General features: G+C 40.6%; 1 protein-coding gene across 1 annotated transcript in view; it reads right to left on the bottom strand.

Moving 5' to 3' along the window:
- Window positions 1–302: 302 nt before the first annotated feature.
- The window catches only part of creb3l3l (cAMP responsive element binding protein 3-like 3 like), a 35,942-nt gene continuing 22,991 nt past the window's right edge, over window positions 303–13,253 (bottom strand). The window contains exons 9-10 of the mRNA XM_041195136.1: window positions 9,924–10,011; window positions 303–3,747 (exon numbers count right to left, since the gene is read on the bottom strand). Of these exons, the coding sequence (XP_041051070.1) occupies window positions 3,353–3,747; window positions 9,924–10,011 (483 nt within the window). The 3' untranslated portion in view covers window positions 303–3,352. The remainder of the gene's footprint in view (window positions 3,748–9,923; window positions 10,012–13,253) is intronic.

The raw sequence follows: 13,253 nt of genomic DNA, 5'->3' as shown, positions 1-13,253 counted from the left end.
CCAACTAATATTCACATGCATTCATTTCCATCAAAGGTCATTGGGTACCAATTAGGAATAGGAGCTTGGCTGATATTTCCCAAGGTGGTAAGGCCAATTATGACATTCATAATGCTGCTGCAATTTAGAATTTTATTTTGGTTAAAACGTAGTGATGTGCTGCGCCCCAAGATCAATTCTATGTGGAGAATGATACCAATTTGAAACAAGGCTGTTTTGGTGTTCACTGAATAGGCAGTAGCCAATGCAGAACAATACTGTATTACTAATAGGAAGTTACAACACAAATTGGTTCTTTTTACGGAAAGAGTTCATTGTATGTGAACAGTACAAATTATAGAGCAATGCAAATATGCAATATCACAAAAGATTTACTTAAAATGTAAATTTTCTAAACTATATTCTAATATATACAGAGGTCTCACCAACTGAGAGCAAAGATGCAGGTATAATCAAAAACTTCAGCATATTCAGTGGGCTGAGCAAAAGCTTCAGGCAGGAATTAATGCAGAGGAAAGACATCAGTGCAGTATGATTACAGCATTTTAGAAATAATCCCTGCGGTCATGGTACAGCTTTGAACAAATAAACTAGGTTTAAAAGTTGAGAATAACATTTTTGTATGTGCTGCTTTTTATTCATGATTTTGAAGTAATTAGTAACTACTGTTATGCAGTTTTTAAAGCATTTTAATGTTCCACACTATCCAATATGATGGAATGGGAAACAGTGGTATAACATGGCTATATTTAATAAAAAGCTGAACTGAACAGTTGTGTGTGTAAAACATTAAACAGTTTCTAAAAAAAAAACGTTCAAATATTCCAACTGAGACAGCTGCAACAGATCGTAAGTAAATACAATGAAATGTAACAGTTTATTTATTTAGATTTTCAACTTACGCAAATCATTGTATGCCTTTAACTAACTGTACGCTGCACTTCTATACAGTACTTTTCACAAAGTTTAATTGTTATTTACAGATACACAATATATTTACATGCTAAATAGCTGCCAGCAAGCAAGGAGTCAAATTTTGAGATATTTCCCCTTTGCTTACACCTACTAACCCTTCTACAATTGAGATAAATCCCAAACTAAGTCTTTTCTGTCTTTTCATTTAGGGGCACAGGTTGATCAGGACACAATCATGGGCATCACCAGTCATCAAGCCCTGATACCTACTAATTCTGAATGCACCCCCATTGAAAGTTTGTCCAGTGCGATTCAGAACCATCCACCTGATAATGCTTCTACATACACTACTACAGCAACTAACATTTATATAGTGCTTTTAACAAAATAAAACAACCCCCGGTATACTTCATAATGGAAACCAAGCAGGGAGATGGGACAGTAATTCAAGAAGAGGTTGAAGTTGGGCTTGTTAAGGGGCTGTGAGGCCTATGTGGGACTGTAGTTTGATGGTGAACAGCGTGTTTTGCGGGGCATGAGGGAGAAAAAGGGGGAAGAGGGATGGGAGTTGCAACACAAGGTGGTGCACCTCAGAGAGAAACTGATTTAGCCTGGGAAATCTCAGAAATCTATTGAGCTACAGTAGGTAGCTTAACCTAAAAAGAATAAAGTTGGTAGTATGTTGCGAATTATCTGCAATAACATTGCAGATGCCTTGAATTTCAAGTGATCCAAAACCACCTCTGAAGGCAGTTTTACTACCAGAGCCAAACTTCATATTTCTACAAAACCAGAAGTATTGTACTGCATATTTACCACTGGCGCAATAGCAAAATCAGTGAAACCAAGAGGGAACAGTCTTTCTTCATTCATCATTAATTGCCAAATGGTAACATTACTTGCTGTAGTCTGATCTATTTGACAGTTACAATGATACCAGCAGTCACTGAGAATATCAAATAGTCTTCAGTAGTCTGCAACTAAAAAGCTGAAGGGCAACCAAACTAAGAAATTGTGATTTGAAGGCCAGCATGGATTGTTGTCTAATAAAGTCTACTTCAAAATGTTTTAAAATTACTAGTGACCCATCAATCCTCTAACTCAACAGTTGAGCCATGAGTCATCAGGTTTGGAACATCCTTCATACAATGGGTAGCAGAAATCTGGAACACTTACACCCAAAAAGCTGTTGAGGGCAGATGAATTAGGAATTTCAAAATTGAAATTGATAGATTTTTGTTAAGCCAAGGTGCTAAGGAATATGAAACCAAGGTGGGTAAATGCATTTAAAACACGGGCCAACCAAGATGTAACTGAATGTCACAACAGGCTTGAGGGGCTGAATGGTCCGCTCTTCTTTCTTGTAGACAGCTGCCCAACTGTCACATTTCCCAATTGTTAACTAACCTGGTGAGCAGCTATCAAGTTACATGTTGAACTGTTTTACAAGACAACCAGTTTAACAAGAAAAAGGTGGCACTGGTAAGCAAATAGTGCCACGGAGAGGTAGGAAATTACGTCTGAGTTCTGCCTAGCTCAGTGATCAATTTGAGCCACCTCAAACATAAGATGAGACTGTTGATCGTCCCAGCAGGCAAAAGAGAAAAACAGAGAGGAGTTATGCCTTGGTAATCTCTGGCACTCTGTATTCCTAATTCGAAGAGGCTTAGATAAAAATAAAATCAGGAGCAGACAGCAGGCTTGCCTTCTCCAGCTCCAGCCATCACACTAGCCAGATGAAGAACAGGAAATGAAAACATGGCAGAAGGAAAATCATGTAAGATAAAAGGAGAAGAAAAATGTGTTATAGGGACGTGCTTCACAAAGCCCTGTGTTTATAACTGTAGCAAACATCACAAATAAGCAAAGAGATAAGTAACAAAGGCAAAGAGGGTTGGTTGAGAGATGCACAGAAAAGACATTTGATCCTTTCAACCAAATGCAGTTCCAGCTGCACAATCTAATGCTGAAGAAACTCCTTAACACATGCTACACTTCAAATAGAGTAGTGCAACAAGATGAATCAACACCACCAGGGCTGGGGAGGTTACTTTTAAGAGGAACTTGAGGGGGGAAGTTAAAGGGAGCAGTATGTGCAAAATATGGAGTAATGTTTCTAAACAGATTGGCCAAACTTATAAACTGATTGCAGGGTTGAATTATTTGCATTGGCTTAAAATACTTGATTTTGGTAACTGTCACTTGTTCACAAAAATGAGGCTATACAATTTGTAACAATTTAAAAAATAAGATTCTTTATGCCAGCCCACTGCCACAAATGATGCAGAGTTCATTTCACTGACTAGATAATTCAAAAAAAACAACCCTATACTGTATCTGTGTATATGAAAAACATATGCTCACTTTTCTGCTCAATTTCAAAAAACAAATGACGTACAATTCATCATTCACTGTCAGGAAACGCCCCACACACCAGTTACATTTCGTCCGACCGTGGATGTGCTTTTATTATTACTGTTGCTGTGTGCTCTGTCCAGTTTGGCTTGTTCACTGGTGAAGCCGAGATCCCATAGCCCACCTTTTCACTTCCTGAAGCTGTTCTTCCCACACTTGTATCATCTTGGACAGTAGATTTTACTATTCGATCCATGTCTGAAGAGGAATTGGTATTTAGTGTTGACCCAGATTCTGCCTTTCCCAAGTCTGAAGCTTCAGGTGTGCTATTCAGGCTTACTGACAGTAATTCTCGAGGAGTTTCTCCATCCAATCCATGATCCTTTTCCACTACCTCTGGATCAGCATCCAGATTCTGGGCGTTTGGCACAACGCGTACATGGGATGAATCGCTGTCAAGTAAAGTCCGGGAAAGTACTGTAAAAGAGGAAAGTAACTCGCATCATAATCAATGAGAAATTAGCAAGAGCCAGTTTGAAGCAATTTCCTTATTTTGGATAATAGTGTGTCTTCTGAGACCAACTTATAAACTCTCAGGAAGGCTAATGGAATGTTAGCCTTTATCGCAAGGGGATTTGAGTACAGGAGTAGCAAAGGATTGCTTCAATTGTATAGAACCTCGGTTAGACCACACCCAGCTGGAGTACTGTGTACAGTTTTGGTCCCTTTACCTTAGTAAGGATATTATTGCCATAGAGGGAGCGCAACGAAGGTTCGCCAGTCTTGTTCCCGGGATGGCGGGACTGTCTTATGGAGAGAGATTGGGGAAACTTGGTCTGTATTCTCTAGAGTTTCGAAGAATAAGAGGTGATCTCATTGAAATCTATAAAATACTTAAAGGGAAAGAAAGGATAGATGTAGGTAAGATGTTTCCGCTGGTTGGAGAGTGTAAAACCGGGGGACAGAATTTCAAAATAAGGAGGAAGCCACTTAGGACTGAGACGAGGAGAAATTTTTTTACTTGGAGGATTGTGAATCTTTGGAATTCTCTACATTAGAGGGCTGTGGAAGCTCAGTCACTGAGTATTTTGAAAGTAGATTGACAGATTTCTAAACACCAATGACAAAGGGGTATGGGGATAGTGTGGGAAAAAGGCATTGTAGTGGATGATCAGCCATGATCACACTGAATAGCAGAGCAGGCTCAATGGGCTGAATAGCCTACTCCTGCTCCTATGGTGAAGATATAGTACACAGCCATAGAGCAGCATCTAGAAAAGGATAGCGATCCCTTCTGATTCAAAAAAGGAGTCTCAATGATTGTGGCTGACATCAACAAAGTGCAAGGGCTCAGATCTGAAAAGGGCTCCTCAGACATGGGATTATTTTGGTAAATTACACAACTGAAATAGCAATTCCCAATCTTAATTCTCACTCCATATTGTTAATAAAAGCAGAAAGTACAGGAAAACTCATCAGGCCTGGCAGCACGTGTGGAGAGACAAAGCAAATTAGCGTTTCAGGTCCATGACCTTTCATCGATCTGAAACAGTGAGAGAGTTTTTGTTCTGGGGTCGGGTCCCTTACATTGGGATAATTTCCAGGTCCTGCAGCCCCAATTTTTGACTGAAAGGCCTATTAGTGACCTGAGGGGGCATGCTTGCTGCAGCCTGCCTAACAGGTAAGGAACAGAGAGGGTGCCACAGGATAGTGGTACCCTATCAGCACTTTTAATTGCAACTTAAAAATGGTCATAGCTGCCAGTCCCTCCTTGTGGAGGGGGCAGCCTCCACAGTGCAGACATTTCTATGTCAACTGCAGGAGTGAAGAGTGAAAGGGAGTGCTGGCCCTCCCCAGTCTGCCACTGAGGTGCTGCCTCCTTTGTCTGTGTTTTGACTAATTCCAGACAGGAGAGAAGCCTTAATAGAACCCCCTTAATTGGCTCAAGTGGCTACCTGCCATTTGCAGGTAGGTAGCTGTCTCACCTACAACCAGCCTCCTGAAAAATGGCCTGGTGGCAGACCAGGTCAGCAAACCAGCAGCAACAGAAAATTCAGGCCCGGCTGCCTCCGGCGCTGATTAAAAATTCAGCCCGCGAGCTCTTTCTTTCACCACAGATGCTGCCTGAACTTCAGCGCTTCTGATTTTATTTCAGATTGCTAGCATCTATGGAATTTTTCTCTTCCTTAACTATTAAAACTTTGAACCCTTCACTACAATCAGTAATTTGCCTGCACTACCGGTCTCAATTCCCTTCATCATTTTGAATACTTCAATTGGAGTATCGCTACTTTTCCAAGTAAAACAAGTCCAATTTTATTTTTTTATGTCTTTCGTCTTTAAATTCAACTTTGAATTCCAAATATCTCATTGTTTGTTCCATTGCTCTGCAAGGCAATAAATCCTTCCCAAATCTAGATGCCCAGGTTACATACATTGATGCTTTATCCAGATATATTTGTACTCCAATTCCTTGTCAACACAAGGTCAGCAGTGTACCTTATTTATTCTTTTTCTAAACTGCAGCTAAGCTTGTACTGATGGTTCCATAGATTTAGTTAGTGCAATTCCAAATGTCTTCCTTGAGCAATTCATTGGAGCATTTAAAATATCTGCTCTTCTAAGTTAATTCCAAAACTAATTGCTTCTCACTTACGTTTGAGAAAAACGCTTGTGCACTAAATTTACAATTTTCTACATCATGAAAGGACGAACAAAATCATTTTCACATAATGGCCACAAACACCACAGATTTATTTATTTTTTTTTAAAGCCAGGTCGTATAGTGAGTTTACACAGCTACAATGCAAATTGTTTATGATGTTAGCAGAGCTGCTCAATGAAAGTAAAACTCGAGCAGTTTATTGTAAACAGAATTAAAGCCTTTCAAGCCCACACTTTTCAAATTAAAGAAACTATTTGGACACATAAATATCTATATCTTTATCTGGATACAGTTAAGGAAAAGAACACTTAATGGGTTGTAGCAGAATTAGTGCAGTTCTGAGGTGAAGGGGTTTGCAACAAGTGAATGCTTCAAATTCAAAATTCTCCTGCTTACGTTTGAATCCTTCCATACTTTGTAATGTGTTCCAGTACTACATTCCCATGCTCTCCACTCCTTTAACTTCAGCCACTTGTGAAACCCCTTCACTACCACCCTCAGAATGACAGAACTGTTCCAGTGTAGGAGGCGGGCATTTGGTCCATCATGTCTGCACTGACTCTGACTCTAACTTAGTACCATTCTCCTGCCTTTTCCCGTAACCTTGTACATTGTTTCTATTTAAATAATCATCCAATGCCCTTTTGAATGCCTCAAATGAACTTGCCTCCACCACACTTCCAGGCAGTGCATTCCAAACCCTAACTACTTGCTGTGTGAAAAAGTTTTTTCTCACCTCGTATTTGTTTCTTTTGCAAAGCACTTTAAAACTGTGCCCTCTGGTTCTCGATCCATTTACAAGCAGGATCAGCTTCTCCCTATGTACTCTGTCTGTCCAGGCCCTTTATTATTTTGAAAACTTCTATCAAGTCTCCTCAGCCTTCTCTCCAGGGAAAACAATCCCGACTTCTCCAATCTTTCTCTTTAACTGAAGTGTCTCATTCCAGGAACCATTTTTGTAAACCTCTTCTGTACTCTCTCCTATGCGTTCACATCCTTCCTCTAAGGTGGTGCTCAGAAATGGACACAATACTCCATTTGATGTCTAACAAGTGTTTTATATAAGTCCATCATAACTCCCTACTCTTGTACTCTATGTCCCTACTAATGAAGCCTAGAATACTGTATGCTTTAGAAACAGCTCTCTCTACCTATCCTGCCACCTTTAATGACTTATGTGCATTTACACCCAGGTCTCTGCTCCTGCACACCCCTTATAATAGTATCCATTATTTTATACTGTCTCTCCATGTTCTTCGTACAAAAGTACATCACCTCACACTTCTCCGCATTGAACTTCATCTGCCACCCATTGGCCCACTCCACCAATGTGTCAGTCTACTTTTGAAGTTTTACACTGTCCACTTCACAGTTTACAATTCTCTAAAGTTTTGCATTGTCCACCAGCTTTGAATTTGTCCCCTGCACACCAAGGTCTAGATCATCTATATACATCAGGAAGAGCAAGGGTCCCAATACCAACCCTTGGGAACTCCACTACAAATGAAGTTCCTTTCACACTTGATGTCTTCAGCCACTGAGACTTCGGAAAACAGTGAGGGCAGAGCAGGGCATAAGGTGCAATGGAGTGAGACTTCACTTTGGGAAGGAGGGGGAGCTGAACGGGGCATAAAGAGCATGAGAGAGTGTGAGGTTTCACTTTGGGAAACATCGAGAACTGCTGTCAGTTCCACGTTCGGAAACAAATATAAAAGTGCAACATTACAGGGGTGCAGGTAGGTGATTGGCTTGCCAGTATTTTCTATTTATCTTATCTAAACTAGGGAATTTCTATCAGGGTAAGTAGAACATTAATTGAAATAATAAACATGTAAGCACAGGCACGACTAGAGGTATTAATTAAAATGTAATTATTAAAATAATTAATGAAACATCTTAATTTGGCTGGGTAGTTGATGTGTTGCAGCTGCAGTATTTGGGAGATCATGGGTACCAGTAAGACCCAAGACAAAAATGGCTGTACTAAGTATCTGCAACTTGAGAAACTTCAACTGAGTTAATAAGCTGGAGGCTGAGCTTTGGACACTGCAATGTATCAGTGGGGGGAAGATTACCTGGACTCTTCGTTCCTGGATGCAGTCACACCCTATTATTAATTAATCTACTCTTAAGAAGGTTATAACAGGGCACTTGGAAAATCTTGATGCAATCAAGCAGAGTCAACGTAGTTTTGTGAAAGGAAAATCATGTTTAACTAATTTATTAGAGTTCTTTTGAGTAAGTAACAAGCAAGGTGGATAAAGGAGAACCTGTAGATGTGATGGATTTGGATTTCCAAAGACATTTGACAAGGTTCCACATCAAAGGCTACTACACAAAATAAGAGCTCATGCTGTAGGGGGGTTGACATTTTAGCATGGATAGAGGATTGGTTCATTAACAGGAAACAAACAGTAGGGATAAATGGGCCATTTTTGGGTTGGCAAGATGTAACAAGAGTGCCACAGAAATCAGTGCTGGGGCCTCAACTATTTACAATCTATATCATGACTTGGATGAAGGGACCAAATGTGTGATAGCTAAATTTGCTGATGACAGCAAGACAGGTTGGAGAGTAGGTTGTAAAAGGACATAAGGAGGCTGCAAAGAGATATAGATAGGTTAAGTGAGTGGGCAGAAATTAGGTAGATGGAGTATAATGTGGGAAAATGTCAGCAGGATGAAAAGAAAAGCAGCATGTTATTTAAATGGAGAGAGATTGCCGAACTCTACCGTACAGAGGGATCTGTACATGAGTCACAAAAAGTTAGTATGCAGGAAAAGCAAGTGATTAGGAAGGCAAAAGGAATGCTGTCATTTATTGCAAGGGGAATGGAATATAAAAACATGCTCCAGTTATACAGTCTGTTGGTGAGACTACATCTGGAGTAGTGTGTAGAGTTTTGATCTCCTTATCTAAGAAAGGACATAATTGCAAATTGAAGCAGTTCAGAGAAAGTTCACTCGACTGATTCCTGGGACAAACAGGTTTGTCTTATGAGGAAAGGTTGAAAAGGTTGGCCCCGTATCTACTAGAGTTTTGAAGAATGAGAGGTGATCCTATTGAAACATACAAGATCCTGAGGGGACTTGACAGAGTGTATGCTGAAAGGATTGAGGTATTAATTATAGGACATGGGGAAACAGGTTAAAAATAAGGGATCTCCCACATAAGATGGAGATAAGGAGAAATGTTCTCTCTTGAAGCGCTGTTAATCTGTGGAATTCTCTTATCCAGAGAGTTGTGGTGGCAGGGTCATTGAATATTTTTAAGGTTGAGTTAGACAGATTCTTGACTGGCAAGGGAGTCAAAAAGGATAGAGGGTGGACAGGAAAGTAGAGGCCACAATCAAATCTGTCATGATCTTATTAAATGGTGAAGCAGGCTCGAGAGGCCAAATAGCCCACTTCTGCTCCTAATTCGTATGACTCTCTGAAACTTCACCCATAAACTTCTGCTCCTCCTTGAGGATCTTCCTTAAAACCCAATCTCTTTTGGCCATCTCACTTAATAACCCCTTCTTTGGCTCAGAATTTTTTTTTCCCTCAAGTCTCTGAATTCCCTTGAGATTCTTTTTCTGCATTAACAGGGCTATATAAAACGGGAGATGTTGCTGTTGACATTGTCCTTAGATTCTGATGCTCAAAATCACACATGTATGGTAATATTGTAAGGTGTCCAGCAGCAAGTTACTAGCTCATATACACAATTAAGTATTGAATAATAGCAATTTAATTTTATATGAAGTATAACTTTGCTGCTGATTCTTAAAATGATGCTGTTTTGAAGATTAGCATTTTTTACTCTGTACCTTGGAAACTAGGAAAGTTGCGTGTACTTGGGAACATGTAAGCAGGAAAGCATTAAATAAATGACCATTAATCAACAGAGCAAGAATTCAAAGACAGTTTGTTGATTTTAGATCTACATCACTTCAGCTATATGGACTGGTGCTGTTTATATATATTTTTAAAAAAGATTTCTCACCACTATATGACTCATCCTGGGCCCCCAGCTTTGCACCAAAAGGGTTGATACTTGGGAAAATGATAAGTGTAAAAGACAACAGGAAGACCTAGAAAAAAAAAGAGGCAGTTAATTTTACTATTTATTAATAAATGAAAATATACAATATAGATAAAATGAACCAAGAGTAAGTGATAGCTTCTGACTTGTTCATGGTATGGGCACCATTAGGAAGCCACCAATGAGAAACCCAGAAGTCCCAGTGTCCTGTTCAATCAATGGTTGGAGAATAACATGGAGAGGTAGAGGTGAATGAAATTTTTAAAAATCATTTAAAAGCCCTCTGAATACATCCTTCAGTATGGCCCAATATTGATGACAGCTGGGTAGGTTTAAAATGAAATGGTCAGCAAGAAAATGTTTAATTGAAAGCACTTTTAAGTAGAGAATAATTTCTTAATTCAATTTTTTCCTCTCTTTTGAGCACTGAATCATGCTTAAGTGCAGTTTCACAATTCCAGCTGTCATCTGGTACTTCATCCTGGTGCCACACTTCATGTGGGAAAGTATCCATGAATGTACAGTCAGTACCACAGCTGTTCTAATTCTGTCTTTATTGATCTCTGCACAAGAATATGAGCTGTCTGATCCTCATCCAAGTCTAGAAAACATCTACAACTCCCCTTTGCAATTGACCTTGTCATCTAACATAGTTTTCTTAGTCCCACCCTATCAATCACAGATAAGGCCATCTCTGAGCACTTCCACCCACATCCGCCTTCCACACCACCTTCTGTATCGGTCCCGGGAAAAAAACTGTTCCCCAATTTACTTACAACCGCAGTTTAAAGATCCCAACTGTCTGCCTTTGACCCTCCATTTGCCACACTTCCGCAGCTATTGATCTACTCAACTGCACCCACACCTCCAGCTTTGATGCCTTTGTCCCCAATAAAAGCAATATTCTCCCTCACCCTGGCTGTTTCCCCTCTCATCCTGGAATGTAAAGAAAACCTCCAGCTTCTTTTCTTTACTGCAAACAGTCTTCTTGAATCCCTCTCCAGTCTCCTCCACTCTAACCTCTAACAATAAGAGTGTGGAGCTCATGGACTTCTTTGTCACTAAGATCTACACCTTCCATCAGATGTCTCTGCCTCCTTTCCACTAGCCCACTGAAGTTCCCTGCTGCCCTAGCTGTGAACTCATACCTTGCTCTAGTTTCTCTTCTATCTCCCCCAATGCCCTCTCCGAGCTCATCTTGTCCATGAGACCCACCTCCTGCTCCCTCTATCCTATTCCTGCTAAACTGCTGACCACTCAAATTCCCCTCCTGGCCCCCATGTTAGCCGATAATGTTAATGGTTTTCTCTCTTCAGGTGTCCCCCTCTCCTTCAAATCTGCTGTCATCACCTCTCTCCTCATAAAACCAACCCTTGACTCCAGTGTTCTTACAAAACTGCTGCCCCGTCTCTAACTTCTCTCTCCACTCCAAAGTTCTTGAATGTGCTGTCACCTTCTAAATCTGAGTCCATCTTTCCCAGAACTCCACATCTAAATACCTCCAATCAGGTTTTCATCCCTGCCACAGTACCAAAACAGCTCTTATACGAACATACGAATTAGGAACAAGTGTAGGCCATTCGACACCTCGAGCCTGCTCCACCATTTGATAAGAGCATGGCTGATCGGATTGTGGCCTTAATTTTCCTGACTACCCTGATATCCTTTGACTCCCTTGTCAGTCAAGATATAAACATATGAATTAGGACAATTCCAATAAATAACTATCAAAGTCACAAATGATCTTCTGTGTTGACTGTGACAAAGGTGAACTTTTGCTCCTTGTCCTTCTCGACCTGAAGGCAGCCTTTGACACAGTTGATCACATCAGCCTGCTCCAATACCTCTCCACTGTTGCCCAGTTCGTTGTGGGACTGCTCTTGACTGGCTTCATTTTCATCTATCTCCTCGTAGCCAAAGAATCAACTCCAATGGCTTCTCTTCTTGTTCCCACACTTTTACTTCTGGTGTGTCTTATTATTTCTCATCTATATGCTGCCCCTCAGTGGCATCATCTGAAATCAAAGTATTAGTTTTCACATATAGCGACACCTAGCTCTACCTCACCAGCATCTCTCTGACTCCTTCACTGTTAGTAAATCATCAAACTGCTCATCTGGCATCCACTGCATGAGCAGAAATTTCCTCCAATTAAATATCAGGAAAACTGAAGCCATTTTTCTTGGTCCCCACCCCAAACTCTGTTCCATAGTTACAGAATCCATCCCTCTCCCTGGCAACAGTCTGAGATTAAACTAGTCTGTTCGTAACCTCGGTGTCACATTTGATGATCTGTTTGCAGTCTTGAAGTCATACTTCATCCTGACATGAGTTACTGATCACATATTCGTGCCATCATTATTTCCACCTCTGTAACATTGCACAACTTCACCTGTCTCAGCTCATCTGCTGCTGAAACCCTCATTCGTGCCTTTTTGCCTCCAGACTTGACTATTCCAACACACTGCTGGCTGGTCTCCCAAATTCTACCCTCATACACTTGAGATCATCCAAAATTCTGCTGCCTGTGTCTTCACTTGGACCAAGTCCCGTTCCCCTATCACCCCTGTGCTCATTGACCTACATTGGCTCCCGGTCAAGCAACACCTTGATTTTAAAATTCTCATCCTTGTTTTTGAATCCCTTCATGGCCTTGTCCCTCCCCATCTCTGTAATCTCCTCCAGCACCCAACCCTCACATCTGTGCTCATCTATTTCCAGCCTCATGATTTTAATTGTTTCAGTATTGGTGACCGTGCCTTCAGTTGCCTGGAATTCCCTCCTTACACCGCTTTGTCTCTCTACCTCATATTCCTCCCTTAAGACACTCCTTAAAATCTACCACTTTGACCAAGATTTTGATTATCTGATCTAACATCTCCTTCTGTAGCTCAGTGTTCATATTTTTCTCATATTTTCCTCCTGAGATGTTTTATTGCGTTAAAGATGTCGTATAAGTTGTTGTTATTACTAGCTAACACCACAAAACAGGAGATCAAACTGGGACTTTCCTGGGTCATGTAGTAGCACATGGTTGTGGGCTCAAGCACATAATCTGGGTAAACACTTCAATGCAGTATCAAAGGACTGCTACACTGGTACAGGTTTTGTCCGTTAGTCAAGCAATTGAAAAGGTTAGGGCCTTCTTATTCTGCTGTTTCAAAAAGACACTAGGCATAACACATCCCATGGCACTACGTAGAGAGAGCAGGGAGTCAGTGTCCTGCCCAATATTCATCCCTTATCCACAAAAAAAATGTCCATTAAATACTTGGCTGCTTGTAAGGCATT

Source organism: Carcharodon carcharias, chromosome 1 (assembly GCF_017639515.1).
Source record: "Carcharodon carcharias isolate sCarCar2 chromosome 1, sCarCar2.pri, whole genome shotgun sequence".
Taxonomy (NCBI): Eukaryota; Metazoa; Chordata; class Chondrichthyes; order Lamniformes; family Lamnidae; genus Carcharodon; species Carcharodon carcharias.
The sequence above is the reverse complement of the archived record's forward strand: the minus strand, read 5'-3'. Positions and strand labels throughout refer to the sequence as shown.